Below are 18,121 nucleotides of genomic sequence, written 5' to 3'. Positions count from 1 at the left end.
AAAAGCCAGTTCAGCCTTTATGATAGAGAAAATCGCAGTTGAAGTAAGAACAAAGTGAATACGCGAGTACACAAAACGTGACTTGTAACCGCGTTTTGTGTAGGCGCGTTTTCTGGCCGCAATTCTGCAATTTGCTCTGTCAATTCTCTTATGTTCAAACTACTTTCCAGCTACAATCTGCAAGAGAATTCGGTGCACATGCTTCAGAAGACAAAAGGGCAGACAAGGTGGCTTATTTTCAAGTCAAAAACAATGGTTTTTGACTATCTTAACAAAAGGAGATTTGAAGAATCATAGCAGAAAATTTGGACTGAAAAAGAGCTCATCATCAGTTTATATGCAGGGACATTCTGGGAGGAATGGAGAGAAATATACGGGAGAAAATATACGGGAGAAGCTTGGAGTCTGCAAAAATGTAGCTTTTCCATTCTCTTATTGTTAGATTAGTTTAGTATAGAGTAGTAGTTCATCCTTCTTGTTTATTAGCTAGGCAAAGATGAAGAAGGAGATGAAGAAGGCAAGGAAAGAGCTCATGTGACAAGGGTTATTTTTCCTTTCCAACTCTTTATCTTTTGTATTTGATTCCAAGTTTAGCTAATATATAAGTTCTGGATTTTGTATTTAATATGTGTTTTTAAAGTTTATACCTTGGGTTTGGCTGAACTTCCTATGATTGTTAGTGTTTATTATTTGGCTATTTGATTGCTAGTATTTGAGCAAGTTATTTAGCACTTTGGCTCTTGAAATCATGATTAATCTGGTACCATTAATTCTGATTATCTAAGGTGTTATTTCTGCAATGAAAATTGAGATTTAACATTAGTTCAAGAAGTGCTAAACATAGGGAGTACACTCACGAAAGTAGAGGTGCACCTATGTGGTTTTTAGTGATTAATTTCATGTAATTTCAATGAAGAAAGAACTTGTAGCTAATTTCATAACCATGAGAATAGGTATGGATTAGTTATAAGTATAATTGATTCACTACGAAAGTAGGATTCAAATGCATAAGGAAATTACACCATAATTAGCCTAGATGTAGTATTCAATGATCCAAATATAACACTTGCATGAGTAGTTAGGGATACCACAACCTAAGGAGCTTTTATTTGTTAATTTCTTGTATAAGTGCAGTAGGTTAAATTTCTTATCATTCATTGATAGTCTAAATAATAGAGAAGCTTTAGTAATACCGGTAATTGTTCACTCTTCCTTGTGGGATCGACCCGATATATACCCTAAACTACTAGTTGATCTGTATACTTGCAGTGAACGGGTGTAATTCGGTATTTTTTAGCTTGCACGTATGTAAAATACCCGTCATAAAACTTGATTGTGGATGGGCAAATTGTATATGTATACCCCGCGCACGTCAAGTTTTTGGCGCCGTTGCCGGGGAAGATTTGCCAATATCGGTACTAAGAACAACTTTATTAATTTAGACATTTTTACTTGTTTTTCTTGTGTTTGTTGTGTCTATTGTCTTAAATGTTGTTTTTTGTTTTTTTTGAGTCTTTGTTTATGTTTTTTGTATATTTAGAGTCATCTATTCTTCTTGACTAAACTTATTTTTAAATTACTTTGAAAGCATGTTTAAGGGCTCAAGAATAGTAGAAAATATGAGGGGGCCATGCATGAGAGAAGGAAGATCCGCAATGAATGGTTATCATGTGCAAAGCTCCTTGGATAGAGGTAACCAAGAAATTACTGAACGTATGTTATTTGAAGATGGTTTGAGGTGCTTAAAGGCTAAACTTGATGTTATAACGTTATAAATTCAAATGGACACCATTATGCATGAAATTGAGCAAATAAGGAATGTTAATGCTTTTAAGTCTTATCATATGATTTGTGACTTGTGTGAAGGTTATCATGCTACTAATACATGTATGCAAGCACAAAATATGGATTATTATAATGAATTGGGGCATTGCAATCCTTGTTTTGATCAATGTGGTGATAATTTGAGCAATTTTTATGCTTATGGTTGGGATAATCAATGTACTTATAGTGATTCTTCATGTTTTTATGATTATCTATCCGAATAAGGAATTCCGTATCTCTAGGAGTTTTTTAGTGTTATTTTCATTACTTTTATGTTTATGGTAGTTTAGATAATAAAGGAGTTCGAAAAATATCGGCAATTGCAATCTTCTCTGTGGGATCGACCCTTGATACCATATACTCGTTCACGATTCGTATACTTGCAATAAATCGCATGTGGGGTATTTAGGAATTATAAATGTAAAACTTGATTGTGGATGAGCAAATTGTATATGTATACCCCACGCACGTCACTTTAGCTAATTTCAAGCAAACATTAGTCTTCATATCAAAATCGAATAAGTCCATAGGTGTGTATAGTTATACATGAGTAGCTCAATGTACTGACATGAAAAGAGTCAAAAAATTAGTGAAAACAAGCTTCAAGTTGCTTTACCACTTGCACAGCTGAAATCAGGATCCATGAGGCAAGATCCGCGAGTTATGCCTCAGGTATCCAAGTTGCATATCCACTTGATTGCAGGTTTTGCATTTTTTGACTAACTTTCGACTTTGCTCTATTTTTTAACCAAGTTGGACTGCAATTTTCTTGATCACGGAAGCCAAACTTGCTCTTATACCAAGAATGAAGGTTGTAACCTTTGAATTAACTTTTTAATGCATCAAGAATCAAGTTATTTGGAACTCTATAGACTTAGAAACAACCAAAGAACCCCTAATGGTTAGAACCCTATTTCAAATTTTGCAGCAGAAATGTAATTCTACATTTCAACTTTTTGACCATGAAAACACATGAATTGGATTTGGATATCTCACAAAAAATGTAGGCCTAGATCTTAGCTTTAAATAGTTCAAGGGTCATTCTAATCTAATACTTGTAGTTAAAGTTATAACTAAAATACTAGAAGGTGTCATAGTTATCAATTTTTTCTTCTTTGAACTTGATTGCATTTCATCTTTTGAATATTATACACTTCATGTCCACTTGATATCACTACAAAATCATCAAGAGTCATCCAAATATTTTCTCACTTCATTCTAATTGATGATTGAATAATTAAAACCTATAAAACTATGAAGTTTATACCACTTAATTCCATAAAAATGTAATGTTTCTCACTTAAACCACAAATTTTCACTAGAAGCCTAATTATTTAGCTATTAAAATGAAGAAAACACACCAAAAACTAAATAGTAAAACATACTAAAATCATGCAACATAAACACTTATCAATTACTCAAGTGGCTGGCTTGCATTAACTCATCCTGATTGTGATAACCCTTGATAACCACAATGGAAATCCCGGTCGGGTCTATTATTCCTAGTCAGATGGGGGTTTGCTAAGTAGATTTATATTAATTGGATAATAAAAAGCTGTTAATTTTAGAAATTTTTATTGAATTTATTTATTCTTCTCACTTTTTAGTTATACATGCACTCACAATTTCTATAGGATTAATTGCACTATGCACTCTATAACTATACTCGAATCTCTATTTTGGTCTTTGAACTTTAATTTGGGATACTTTAGTCCTTGAAGTATACAACCCATCTCACTTTAATTCCTAAATTATGAAATTTGTCTTACTTTAGTTCTTAAAGAATAAATATATCTCACTTAAGTCAATAAATTATAAAATTTGTCCCACTTCCATCAACGATTTTAAATAAGTAGGACAAATTTTATATTTTAGGGACTATAGTGTCCCTTTTTGCAATTAAAGGACTGATAAGTGACTAATTTACGTAATAATTGTATGACATTTTATATTATTTTTAGTCACTTTGGTTATATTATTGGAAGAATATGAATCATTTTGGCTATAATTGGTGAAAAATGCTTTTAAGTGGTCAAATGAGGTTTTTATCACGTTTTACTTGGATTTTGTGTATTTTGACAGTTTTGACACATTTTCGTATTTCGGCTATAACTTGAGATACAATGATCGGATTGGGATGATTCTTGAACCCATTTGAAGATAAGAGATAGATCTACAACTTTGGTGAAGACATCTAAATCCAGTTTGAAGGTCTTCCAAGTCAAAAAGCCGAAGAACAGTCGCCAATTTCATTTGGTCGAAGCTGAAACAGGGCAATGAGCAGTCAAGGTTATTTCGGTCATTTCTCAGCCTACACAGATCCAAATGAGATGATTCTTGATGCATTGGAAAGCTAACTCAAAGGGCTACAAGTTTCATGTTTTGGTCAAGAGCTAAATCAGCTTTTATCATCAAGAAAAGTTCAGTGGAAGTTGATACAAAATCGGAGCAGAGCTGGAAATTGAACCAGAAGTGGAAATTGGTCACTGTAGCAATCCGGCCGGAATTTGGCCGGATTTGTGGCCGGATTTATGGCCGGATTGCGGTCAGAAAAGGCTGCTCTGTACGCGTAAAACTCAATTTCAGTCCCACCAACTCACATGCGATGCTAGACATGTGAGAAACATTCCCAGCTGTAAAAGGAAGGTGGATGCCTCATTTCTTGACCAACTTTCATCATTAAATAGCCAAATTCATTGGAAGAGAAAAAGAGGAAGAGATTGGAGTCCATAGCAAAAAATAATAGAGAGTGAGCTACGGGAGAAAGCTTGAAGCTGCAGAAATGTAGCTCTTTCATCTCCCTAGTGTTAGTTTAGCTTAGTATAGAGTAGTGTAGCTTTTCCATTCTTGTTTATTATCTAGATTAGGATGAAGATGGAGGATGAAGAAGGCAAGGAAGAAAGCTCATGTGACAAGGGTTGTATTCCTTCCAAATTCTTTATCTTTTGTATTTGATTCCAAGTTTAGTTAATATACAAGTTCTGGATTTTGTGTTCATTATGTGTTTCTAAAGTTTATACCTTGGGTTTGGTTGAACTTTCTATGATTGTTAGTGTTAATTGTTTGGTTATTTGATTGCTATGATTTGAGCAAGTTATTTGGCACTTTGGCTCTTTAAATCATGATTAATCTGGTACCATTGATTGTGATTATCTAAGGTGTTGTTTCTGCAATGGAAATTGAGATTTAACACTAGTTCAAGAAGTGCTAAACATAGGGAGTACACTCACGAAAGTAGAGGTGCATGTATGTGGTTTTTAGTGATTCATTTCATGTAATTTCATTGAAGAAATGAACTTGGAGCTAATTTCACAACCATGAGAATAGGTATGGATTAGTTATAAGTATAATTGATTCACTACGAAAGTAGGATTCAAATGCATAAGGAAATTACACCATAACTAGCCTAGATGTAGTAATTAATGATCCAAATATAGCACTTGCATGAGTAGTTAGGGATACCACAACCTAAGGAGCTTTTATTTGTCATTTTGTATAATTTCAATAGGTTAAATTTGTTATAATTCATTGATAGTCTAAATAATAGAGAAGCTTTAGTAATACCGGTAATTGTTCACTCTTCCCTGTGGGATCGACCAGATATATACCCTAAACTACTAGTTGACCTGTATACTTGCAGTGAACGGGTGTAATTCGGTATTTTTTAACTTGTATGTATGTAAAATACCCGTCAAGGACCAAAAGAAAAATGCAAGTATAGTTGAAAAGTACAAAGTGGAGCTAATCCATTTCCAAATAACACAATCTTTTTATTTCTTTCATATTCTATATCGATCCATCTGCATTTTTTTTTTGGGACCAATCTTTATCCTTTGGTCATGCATTAACATACATATTATCTACTACTACTAAAATAGTGTTGCAATTTAAAAAGTCAAAATAGACGTACGGCCACTTATTTCTATTTGAGCAAATGCCATCAAATCCCAGCAAGAAATTTGACCATGGATTCACGAGGCTTGCAAATTGCCTCCAACGGCGAGGCTTTAGACATTGCAATACCTATACCTTCAGACAAGTCTACCAACTCATTGCTGATCCTCTCCCATTCAAAGCACTGAATTAATGATCCCAGAGTCAATCCCACCAGCCGATTGGCGAGGCCAGCACCAGGACATTTCCTCCTACCAAGACCAAATGGTATGAACTTATACTTGTATGCATCATTTTCCAAGCCTAAGAACCTTTCTGGCTTGAAACTCTCAGGGTCATCCCACAGCTGAGGATCCCTATGAATAGCCCAAGAATTTACCATCAATATAGTTTTAGAGGGTATGGTGTAGTTTCCAATGGTGCAATCACTTGATGATTCACGTGGAAGAAGAATCGGAGTGGCTGGAAGTAATCTTTGTGATTCATAGATGATGCTTTGGAGATAAGGCAGCTTAGGCAGATCTTCTTCTTCCACCAAACGATTTTGACCAATGTTTTTATCTATCTCAGCTCTAGCCCTTTCCAGCTCTTTAGGATGGTTGAGCAGAAGAGACATAGTCCACTCTATTGTTGAAGATGAAGTATCTGATCCAGCAGCTAGTAGAATCTTGGCACACCAGTATTAAAATCAAGTTAAGACTTTTGGAAAAGGGAAAAAAATGCAATTTTACTTGTCAATATTTGGGGTCGAACTAAACTGATGCTCAATGTATCAGTGTTGCTTAATTGGTCAAGAGCTTGGACTGCATTAACTCATCCCAATTTTCGTAGCAATTAATAGAAAGATTAGTGGCTAAATTCCACTCTGGAGCCTTACACTATGGTTACACTTCCACTTTTAGTCCTTAAATTTCATTTTTGATAATTTGCCCCATAAAATATGAAATTCATTCTACTTTAGTTCTTAAACTTCATATTTGGATACCTTAAATCCATCTCACTTCACTCCTAAAACTTTGAGCATCACTTGCCTACTATTCCATTAGTTTTGAAAATTTTGTTGGGTAGATCTTATATTCTAGGGGGCAAAGTATCTAAAAATGAAGCTTAAGGACTAAAGTGAATAAATTTCATATTTTAGGAAGTAAATTATTCAAAAAAATGAAGTCTAAAGTTTAAACTAAGCATACATCTATAATTTAATCAAGAATAATTTGTTGAAGTATCCAGACTTGTAAGTTAGTTGGTAGTTTAGTTTTACATTGTCCCACAAGTAACAGCGAGAGTGTTTGAATAGCAATATTTTTTCTAAATATTATTTTACTTGTATTGCAATTACAATTTTAATTAATTTTTTATTTTCTCAACAACCTTTTTATCTCACATACATCACATCATAAAAAGTATTATAATAATTATTTCAAGTAATATTTCATATAATCTCCTATCTAAATGAGGTAAAGATAGAAGGATTCAAGGCATGAGGTTGGTGACAAGTGAGACTACTCTAAGTATTGCCGTGATGAAGTCCACTAAGAAAATTGATAAATGGTAAATTATAACGCCAGATTTTAATAATAGTAATTATTTTCTCACCTTCTTTTAAACATTTTTTTAAAAATAGTGTTGTATTTTTGTAATATATCTATGTGTGTACATCAACAAGTATAAGATATTTATTACATTTCTTTTTTATGAAATATTTGAAGGAACACCAAAAATTTGGATATTCAAGAAAAGGTTTTGCCTACCTATGCACTATGCAATTCATTTATAAGAGAAAATGATGTGCCACTTACATGCTTCTTTTTCACATTTTCATTTTGTGCTTATTCCACTTTGCGCTTTTTAAAGTTTTGATCAATGATACGCTTAGTACATTCCAAATGGTTCTCAATTTGGCTAAATCGTTGCTGATATGAGCCAAAGCAGCAGAAATCCATGAAAGGAACCATCATGCTTCAGCTTGAAATGCAATTTCATCTTAAAACGCTAATTATAACTATTAAAATCTAAGGGATTATACAGATCAATACTCTTTAACATTAGGGATCAACATTATAAAGTCACATTAGGGATCAAAAATTTTCACAATCACATTTGTTTGATCCAAATAATAACCTATTTAATATATATATAGGCCAAATATTGGGGATCATAAATATTCAAATCTAAGGGATTATATAGATCAATACTCTTAAGCATTAGGGATCAAAATTATAGACTCAAAATTTTTGACTAGCGCCTATTTGATTTTAACCATTAACTATTGTAGTTTTCCACTAATTGCCCTAAATTCGAAGAAAATCAAAAATTTTGACAATCACATTTGTTTGATCTAAATAATAAGAACCTGTTTAACATATAGCCCAAACATGAGGGACCAAAACTATATTTCTCCCTTCTGTTAATTTATTTCATTTGATAAATATCACTATATTAGGGGAAGGATTGAGTTAGGTGATAAGATAAGAGGAATTATAAGTAAGAGGTTCTTGGTTTAAAATCTCTCACTTATCAAAAAAATTAAAAAAGAAAAAAGGTACCACTATATCATCATCAGGGCGTATTCAAACACAAAAAATTTCAAGCAGCATATCATGCAAATTAAAGCTTTAAAGTGAAAGGTGATATAAACATTGAAGAGTGCATGATAAATAAGGATAAAAGTAGTATATAGCTGCTCAAACTTAGGATTGTTGAGTGGTGGAAAGGACTGTGATCACAATCCTATGTAAATGTGATTTTTCATGATCATTTCCAAATTTGGGTTTGAATCTTTCTTTTTTAGAACGTGGATGGAGTGACATTAAGCACTAATCTGTATTAAATCTACGTACCAGTATAAAACCTTTGATGATATCATCCGAAAAGAATTCAGGTTCCAATTCCTGCATGGAGTGCAATACTTCCATAATCGTCCCCCTTCCATCCCCAGTTGGAGAAGTTCGGTGTTTGTCTAGCAGACGTTGCAAGAACTCATCAGATTTTTTCTGAAATGCAATCATTCTATTCTCCAGATTCTGATAACCAAACCATCTCAGAATTGGAACATAATCCACTGGACTCAAAGTCGTCAGCTCAAACATTTCCCGAACAATGTCCCGAAATTGCAAAGCCTCCTTATTGTCTTCCATTTCATATCCATAATACCGCTTTCCCGAAAACATTGTCATTATATTGTTAATGGTCATCTCCATCATCTGGGCTCGTATCTCCACTCTTGCAAAATTCTGGGGTGATTTTTTGTATAGATATTTCACTAGTAACTTGGTTTCTTCCTGTCGATTTGCCGAAAACATGTTAAGGCGAGTTCCTGAGAAGAGTTCCATGGTAGAGATCCTTCGAAGTCTTTTCCAGAGAGGACCATAGGGTACAGTACCCATAGTGGTAGTGTTGTAGTTGAGGTACTTCGTAGACAGTCCAGAAGGCCTGTTCGCGAAAACAATGCCATTTTTGGTTAAGCATTCTTCGGCAATAGCAGGTGAAGATGTTATAACCGCAAGTTTATTACCAAACCTTAGGGAAAATATTGGACCATATTTATCAGAAAGGTGCTTAAAGGTTTTGTGCAGTGGAGGTTTTACCAAATGAAGATGGCCTAAGATTGGCAAGGAAGGAGGGCTTGGTGGCAGAGATTTTTTCTGCCTTTTTTTGTGTAAAAGGAGCAGTGGAAGAATTAAGGTTAAGAACAATAAGGAAATGGTGCTCAACAAATTTTGTTCCATGGCGCTCTTTTTCTTGTTAGAGGAGCTTTTCTTCGTGTGCATTGCCTTTTACACTTTTCCATCTTATATAGAGTTGGAACGCACAGGGATTTAATAGAGAGTTGATTTCAAATCAAGCTCATTTATGTTCAACTTGAGTCGAGCTTGCAAGTTAATTTACATGAGCCAAACTCGAAATTAAAGTCAAACTAATTTACCAAACTTGTACCATGTTTTGTAAAATACACCTAACTCATTTAAAATTACCTAACAAAGTAAAATATATGCCAGTCACTAGACGTCGTTTTTGTGTGCTATGGAATAGCAATGAATGAATTAAAAGCAAATTTGGTGGGACGAACGGACTCCACAAAGTTTCATAACAACTGGAGTTAACTTATTTCACCTCCTCCTGCACAATCTAATAACAAAATTAACTTACTTCGCCTCCTCTTTAACAATTTCATTACAAAACGCCTAAAAAGTTCACAAAATTTTTTAAAAAATTAAACCATTAGGTCAAATACTCATATCTAATAATATGTCTTGTAAAATATTAAAGTACATATACTAAAATAGTGTTGCAACTATACACTCGTTGTCCTTAAAAAGAGTGGAAATAGAAATTGGCCCAGAAATTGAGTGGGTAGAGAATCCAAAGCCATAAATTATCATGTTCGTGGAAAACTCAATCTAGGCACCTTGTATTTTAGAAAAAAATTTTTATAGATAAGCTAAAAATTATTCCAAAGTAACAAAAATGTACGTTATAATCAGTACAATAAATCTAATATTAGTCAAATAAACAAAGAGACCTGCAGATTGTATTTTAGCAAATGCTATATCATATCCCAGCAAGAACTTTAATCATGGCTTGGCAAGGGCTGTAGATTGCCTCTGATGTAAGGCTGGGCAGTTCGGCCAAAAACTTGACTCGAACTCGAGTTGATCGAGTTTGAGTCGAGTTCTAGTGCCTCAATAAATCGAGTAAGCCGAGTTCAAGTATCCAGAAACAATGCTAGAAAATCGTTAAACCTTATCGAGCTTTTTAATTTTAATTCTTTAATATATTATTATTATAAAATTAGCCTTATACCCAAAAGAATAGTTGAATTTACAAAATGTTTCAAGTCGTATAAATTTTTTTAAAAGTCAATAATATCTTTTCATTCAAAAATTGTCAAGAAAATGAAATTTTCTAATTCGAGCTCGATATGACTCTCATTGATCGAACCCATGTGAGTCGAGCTCGAGTTCTGTAAGCAATGTATCGAACTCGAACTCGAGTTCCAATAATACTACTCGCTCGAGCTCGAGTTCGAATTCGAGCATCATTTTTGTATGTCAAGTCGAACTCGAGTATGATGAAACTCGAGTTCGACTCAATTTAATTACATCCCTACACTGAGACCTGTACCAACTATTGAGTCGTTCTCTCCCAAATAGTTTTAGAGGGCATTTTGTAGTTTTCCAATCGTGCAATCACTTGATGATTCTCGTGGAAAGAGGAGAGGACCAGCTGGATATAATCTTTGCGATTCATAAATGATGCTTGTAGGTAAGGCAGCTTCGCAAGATCTTGATCTTCTATTAAAAGGTTTTGACAAATGGTTTCATCTAGCTCAGCTCTAGCCTTTTGCAACTCTTGAGGGTGGTTAAGAAGAAGAGACATAGCCCACTCTATCGTCCGTGGCCGCAGCTAAGAAATTTTGAGCACAATGGCAATCAAGCAAGTTATTCCCTCCGTTCTAATTATTTAGTCATGTTTTGAAAATTCAACTTTTTAAAAATAGTGACTTGATTGTGATGTTTGCGTTTCTCTTTTCAATTTTATCCCCACAAATTCAAATTTTAAATTTGAATAATAACATGCATATGATTAAAAAAAAAGGATTATATTGGAAAAAGATACTAAAAAGTGTTTTGATTTTTTCAACATGACAAATATTTTGGAATATCCCAAAATAGAAAATATGACACTTTCAATGGGACGGATGGAGTAAATTTGATGAACTCAAATTGCATTTTGATTTTTTGATTTCCATAGATCATATTTTCAAGAATGAAGAATGTGTGTGTACATTTTGCTACCTTTTGAAGTACAAAAAAAAAATTAGTATATGACTTTTTGCTCATTTTGTAGCAAAATTTTTATTGCAGACCGGAACAAAACACTAAGTTGCATACTATGAAAGCGAGTCCACCACAAAAAAAATGCAAAAACTTTCTCTCTCTCCTTGAGAGCATCCCTCTCTAACTTTTAGAGACTCCCTCCTCAGGGTAGGAGAATGGGAGGCAAAAAGCATCCAAAGGTTCAATTTTTTCAAAAGCTTGAATCTTTCAAACACCTTTCCCAAATACCGTAGCTTTTCGCACCATTCCAGAAATCAGGGTAGATTCATCAATCCTGTGAGGGGACATATCTGTGTGGTCCGCTTGGGTGGGGGAGTACTTGTGTCGGACAAAGCATGATCCATTTGGACAAATTTATGGAGCTTTAATCGTTTCGGTAGCTGGATCGTTATTTTTCTTATTTTTCTTTCCTGTGTCTTTTAGAGTCTTTCGTTCTTTCTTCCTGGGTCTCTTAGTAGGAGACATAGTGAATATTGCTTGTTTTTCTTACTTCTTGTGTTTAACACTGGTTTTCTCAATTGCGTCTTTCTAGGTACAAGAAATAGTGCTTGGTATCACTGGCATAAACCCACAGAGATGGCAGAGGATTTAGCAAGAGCTTTCCAAAGGTTTGAGCTTTCGGAACTAGAGTCAGAGGGTGTAGACCTAAGCGGTGATGACATTGCAAAAGGAGTTTTGGGATGTCACGGTAGTTTGATTGGAAAAATAATAGGAGACAAAATAGCCAACTTCACAGGGGTCAAAAACTTCACTCACCACGCTTGGGGCTACCCCAGAAGGATGAAGGTAACCGAGTTAGGTCCTAATCTATTTCAATTTCATCTGGAACAAGAAGAGGACAAGAAAAAAATAATGACAGGAGGGCCATGGATAATGGATAATCAGGTACTAGTGGTTAGGGAATGGGAATTGGGATGTGAGAGGGGCAAAACTTTCTTTCAATATGCATTCCTGTGGGTGCAGCTATGGAATCTACCGATTCATTGGATGAGTAGAGTGGTGGGTTTTAAACTAGGCTTGATCTTCAAATCGGTCAAGGAGGTAATCATCCTCCCAATGGAGGGAAGGAAGGAAGACATATGAAGATATTGGCAGAGATTGATGTCACACAACCACTGATCAGAGGAACAAAAATAAAAGGCAATGGGCAAGCAGTGTGGGTAGAATTCAGGTATGAACGTTGCCCTGACTTTTGCTATAGTTGTGGTATAATTGGACACAGTGACAAAACCTGCAATGTGGAGGGGAGGAAGGGAACAATGCAGCAAGTAGAACAGTATGGGGCATGGATGAGAGCTGGAAATATAATGGTCTCACCTCTTAAAGGACGAGAGGACCCAGGAAAGGGGATAGAAAGAAGGCTAATGGGAGCTGAGGACAGAAATATCCAGGAACCTGTTGGGGTAACTGTAAAAAAGGATAATATAATAGCTGTGAGAAGAAATGAGGGGATACTGGAGGGAAAGGAAAAGAGAGATCATGAACATAGGATGAGGAAGGAGAATGAGGATAGGGCTGAAATCTTAAAGGACCGGAAGGATGAGGGGATGGAGAACAAAAAAACTGATAGTAATAGAGAGGAGGACAGGGTGTCCGAGGAAAGGCTTAATGAGAGTAGGCTTGAGCAGCATGCGGGAAATGAAATTATGGTAGTGGAAAGCAATGGGGGAGGGAATGAGCAAATGAGGATAGTGTCTGAAGCAGGTGAAGGTCTAGAGGCGATCGATATGGCACAGCATGACAGAATGGTTGATGTAATAAATAAAAAAGAAGCAAAAAGTCATTTCAAGAGAAGGGGAAGGCCAAGTAAGACTTCTCTCACAACAACCACTAACACAGAGGGGAGAAGGGAACTGGGGGGAAAACGGAAAGTTGAGGGGCTGTTACAAGGAGTACAACCTATGGAGGAGGATGACGAAGTGTTACCAAAAGTTAAACTCATGAAACTGGAACTTCTAAGTGCCAGAACAACTGGGGAACTGGAGGCTAACCCCCTTATGCCTCCAAGGTGTAAATGAAGGCTGTGGTGTGGAATTGTCGAGGTGCAGGAGGCCCCTTGACAATTCCCCAGCTAAAGGAAGTTTTAAACTTCCACTCTCCTAATATGGTTTTTTTTATGTGAAACAAAGAATCAGGAAAAGTTTATGAGGAAGGTACAAAGGAGGATTAAGTTTGACAATGGCCATATCGTTAATGCCATAGGAAGAGCAGGGGGACTTGCGTTTTTCTGGAACAATGAGGTGTTGATAGAGCAAGTGTGTAGCACAGACTGGTACATCAGCGCACGTATTGTAGACAACAGACTGCAGCGTACTGGTGGTTGGTGTGTGTTTACGCAAGCAAGCAATGACAGTAACACTAGAAAGGAACATGGAAATACATAGAGGAAAGGAAAAAAGACTGGGAAGAAGCCTGAGTAATAGTGGGTGACTTCAATGATCTGCGATCAAATCAGGAAAAGTGGGGAGGCCGAGAGAGAGCTGAAGGAAGTTTTAGGGAATTCAATAGGTTCATTAGAGAAATTATCTGATGGATTTAGGATATCAAGGGTACCATGGACATGGAGAAATAGTTGGGAGGGGATGGTGAAGTTAAGGAGAGATTGGATAGGTGTCTATGTAGCACTGAGTGGATGGATATGCATGAAAAAGCAAGATGTACCCACATAGAAACCGAAGCTTCGGAATCATCTCAATGTTGCTGATAGACACGAATCCTGACAACACAAGAGAAGAAGGAGATTTACTTTGACCAAAGAATGGACAAAGGATCCAGAAACAAAGAAGGTGATCAAAGGGGCCTGGAGTAAAGCCTATCTCTGGTTCCAGAATGTTCAAGGTCACCAGGAAAATAAAAGAGTGTAGAATTGCTATCTTGGAATGGAGGAAAACGGTGCAAGGAAACTCAAGGTAAGAGTAAATGAGGTAAAAGAAAAGCTGCAATTAGAGAAGAAGGGAATGCGGTGGGGAAGAGTGGTCGAATTGCAGAGCTCAAATCCCAGCTGAGCAAGGCATACAAGGAGAAGAACTGTATTGGAGTCAAAAAGGCACGGAGTAAATGGCTAAAAGAAGGTGATAGAAATACAGCTTACTTCCATGCATCTGTGATGGCAAAAAGGAGAAGGAACACAATCAGTACTTTACAGAGAAATGATGGAACCTGGTGCAAGGATGAAAAGGAGATGGGGAGGAACTTAGTGAGTATTTTAACGATCTTTTTCTTCTACGAATCCGGAAAACTTTGAGGATATACTGGCAGAGATACCAAGCACTATTTCTAGTCAGATGAATGAACAGCTGATTAGACCAGTGGATGAGAAAGAGATCAGACAAGCTTTGTTTTCTATGCATCCTAATAAAGCACCAGGACGGATGGTATGTCCCCCTTTTTTTTCAGCACTACTGGTTTATTATTAAGGAGAACTTAGTGGCTGCCATTAACAGCTTTTTCCATACTGGGCACCTCCTTAAAGTGGTCAATGAAACTATCATTTCTTTAATCCCAAAAACTGATTCCCCAATTTCAGTGGTGAACTACAGACCTATAAGTTTGTGCACTGTACTGTATAAGATTATTTCCAAAATCATTGCTAATAGATTGAAAAAGGTGCTACATCTCTGTATTAGCAACGCTCAATTCTGCATTCATACCTGGCAGACAGATTCTTGATAATGTCATAGTTGCTCATGAAATACTTCATTTTTTGAAAAATAGGAGAAAGGGAAGTGTAGGTTTCATGACTATTAAGTTGGATATGTCCAAAGCTTATGATAGAGTTGAATGAAAATTTGTGGGTAGACTGATGATGAAAATGGGGTTTTGTCCTATATTTGTTAAATGGATCATGACCTGTTTGTCCACAGTTTCTTACTCTTTCAACCTAAATGGACAAAAAGTAGGACATATACAACCAAATAGGGGGATTAGGCAAGGGGATCCTTATCACCTTACTTGTTCATTATCTGTGCAGAAGGGCTGTCTTGTCTGCTCCACAAAGCTGTAATTGAGAGGGAGCTAACAGGAATCAAAATCTGTAGGGACAGTCCTTCCATTTCACATTTATTTTTTGCAGATGACTCATTGCTGTGTTGTAAGGCGAGCAAACTGGAGGCAAGGAAGGTGAAAGTATACTGGAAAGATATGGAAAAAGCTCAGGTCAGGTGGTGAATTTTGACAAATCAGCTATTTTTTATAGTAAGAACACCACTGAAAAAAATTAAGGAAGAGGTCTGTGAGAGCCTTGACAATATGAGAGAGGCAAGGAATGATACTTACCTGGGCTACCAATGGCCATTGGCAGATCGAAATCACAGGTGTTTGGTTTTGTGAAAGAGTAAGATCAATAACAAAATTGCAAGGGTGGAAACAAAAGTTGTTGAGTCAAGGAGGAAAAAGAAGTTCTCATCAAAGCTGTCATTATGGCTATGCCAACGTACGTTATGGCATGCTTTAGACTCCCCAAAGGCTTGTGCAGAGAAATTTCAGCAACAATAGCAAGTTTGGTGGGGAAAGGGAGACAAAGGGACATGTGTACACTGGGCAAGTTGGAAGAGGCTATCAGAAGTCAAGGGAAAAGGGGAATAGGTTTTAGAGACTTGGAGGCTTTCAACACTGCCTTGCTGCTAAACAAATTTGGAGATTCCTAACATCTCCAAATTTGCTAGTAAGCAAGGTAAGAAGGCAAAATACATTAAGAACCCAAACTGGATGGAGCAAAGTCCCTCAAACCACAGCTTCATGGAGTTGGAAGAGTATTTATAGTGCAAAAACATTACTTCTGACTGGACTACGGAAAAGAATTGGTGATGGAAAATCAGTGAGTATATGGAGAGATAAGTGGATTTCTGGTTCAGACCAAGGCCAAGTGAGCAGATCAAAACCTGAGGACTGCCAGTTACAATGGGTGAGTGAGCTGATAGAAGACGAAAAATGGAACACTGATCTTCTCCAGAAGTGGTTTTGTGACAAGGATGTTGAGCTGATAAAAGACATCCCCACGAGTATTGGAAGGAGACACGACAAGTTGATATGGTGTTTTTCCAAGTCTGGAACATACACAGCAAAGACGGGATACGCAATAGCTAGACAGGCAGAAGGAAAACATTGCAGGAAGAAAGGACAAGATGCAGAATCGAGCTGGGAAATAAGAAAGCATACTATGTGGAAGAAATTGTGGCACCTGAATGTAAAGGCAAAGCTGAAACATTTTATGTGGAAATGCTTACAAAACTGCCTACCTACAAACGAGATTATGTACAAAAGGTTAGGGAAAGGAGATGGAAGGTGCAGTTGCTGTGGAGAAGAGGTGGAAACAATCGAACACTTGTTTTTTTTTTGTGAAAATGCAGCAGAGGTATGGCGCATGGCTCCAGTAAGGTGGGATGGAATAAAGGAGGAACAACATAACATATGGCTATGGTGGGAGAAAGCTATGCAATCACTCTCGATGGAACAAGGTCAAGCTAGAGATAATCTCACCATTAACATATTCTGGCACATCTGGAAAGCCAGAAACAAGAGAATTTTTTATAGTGCTCATCAGGAACCTCATAAAACTGCACAAAAACACAAGAGTAGTGGTTGGAATTTGAACAGGAAAGGGAATCTAAGCAGGAGAGCAGAGCAACCCAGAGTAGGAGTGGACAACAAGCAAGAAATGAGCAATTAAGGGATGATGTGGTATGTCTGTATACGGATGCAGCCATCTCTGCAAAAACGATCAGGACTGGACAAGGGATCATTGCAAGAAACTGGAAAGGAATCATAATGAGAGCTAAAGGAATTGTGCACCAGAGGAAAGGAACAGCGAGCATTGAAGAGGCCACTCGCAGTACGAAATGCTCTACTGATGGCCAAGCAAGCTGGGTGGAAGAAAATCATTGTACATTCAGATTGCAAATCAGCGGTTGAGCAAATTAACAGATGCAGTGAATATGAGTACAGCATTGCAACTATTCTAGAGGATGTACAGGATCTTAGAAAAGGCTTTAACAGGTGCTCTTTTGTGTTTATTTCTAGAGCAGCAAATGAAATCAGTCATGCACTAGCTCATTTTGCAGTTAAACTAGTGCATAACATTGAATGGGAAAATGACTTCCCAATATGGCTGATTGAGTTAGGGATGAAAGAAATGAGGGTAGTATCCCCTTTTTGTAATTAATACTTGTATTATCAAGTGTTAATATTAATGAAATCTGTTATCGTTTGTTGGAAAAAATACTATGAAAGCGAGTCCAATATGAATCCCACCAGTGAGGCCCATAATCTATATTATGAAACAATCCATGTGGACATGGTCGATGACAGAATCTTTCTGACAGTCTTCGACACCCGGCTAATTTCTCAAAATATACCAAAAAAAAAAAGTCGATCAAATGTATGTCTGACAAAGGGTATGTACAAAACTATACTGCCGTGCTGACTGGGCATGGCAGGAAAGAACTTTTTTAAATCACTGCTTTTTTAAAAAAAAAAAGTCAGCCTCTACCATGCTGACTGTGCACGGTAGCGCCGACAATTACAAAAAGTGTTAGTCTCTACTGTGCTGACTATGCACGATAGCG

The 18,121-nt window shown here is 36.5% G+C and overlaps 1 protein-coding gene across 1 annotated transcript; it reads right to left on the bottom strand.

The window, feature by feature from the left end:
• Positions 1 to 5,764: 5,764 nt before the first annotated feature.
• Positions 5,765 to 9,446, bottom strand: LOC113756105 (isoflavone 2'-hydroxylase-like). Its single transcript, XM_027299900.1, has 2 exons — positions 8,559 to 9,446; positions 5,765 to 6,385 (listed from the first exon to the last, which is right to left on the bottom strand). The coding sequence occupies exons 1-2, from the start codon at positions 9,444 to 9,446 to the stop codon at positions 5,765 to 5,767; spliced, it is 1,509 nt and encodes a 502-aa protein (XP_027155701.1).
• Positions 9,447 to 18,121: the final 8,675 nt, after the last annotated feature.

This window comes from Coffea eugenioides, unplaced genomic scaffold (assembly GCF_003713205.1).
Source record: "Coffea eugenioides isolate CCC68of unplaced genomic scaffold, Ceug_1.0 ScVebR1_1982;HRSCAF=2928, whole genome shotgun sequence".
Taxonomy (NCBI): Eukaryota; Viridiplantae; Streptophyta; class Magnoliopsida; order Gentianales; family Rubiaceae; genus Coffea; species Coffea eugenioides.
This window is presented reverse-complemented; position numbering and strand designations above follow the sequence as displayed.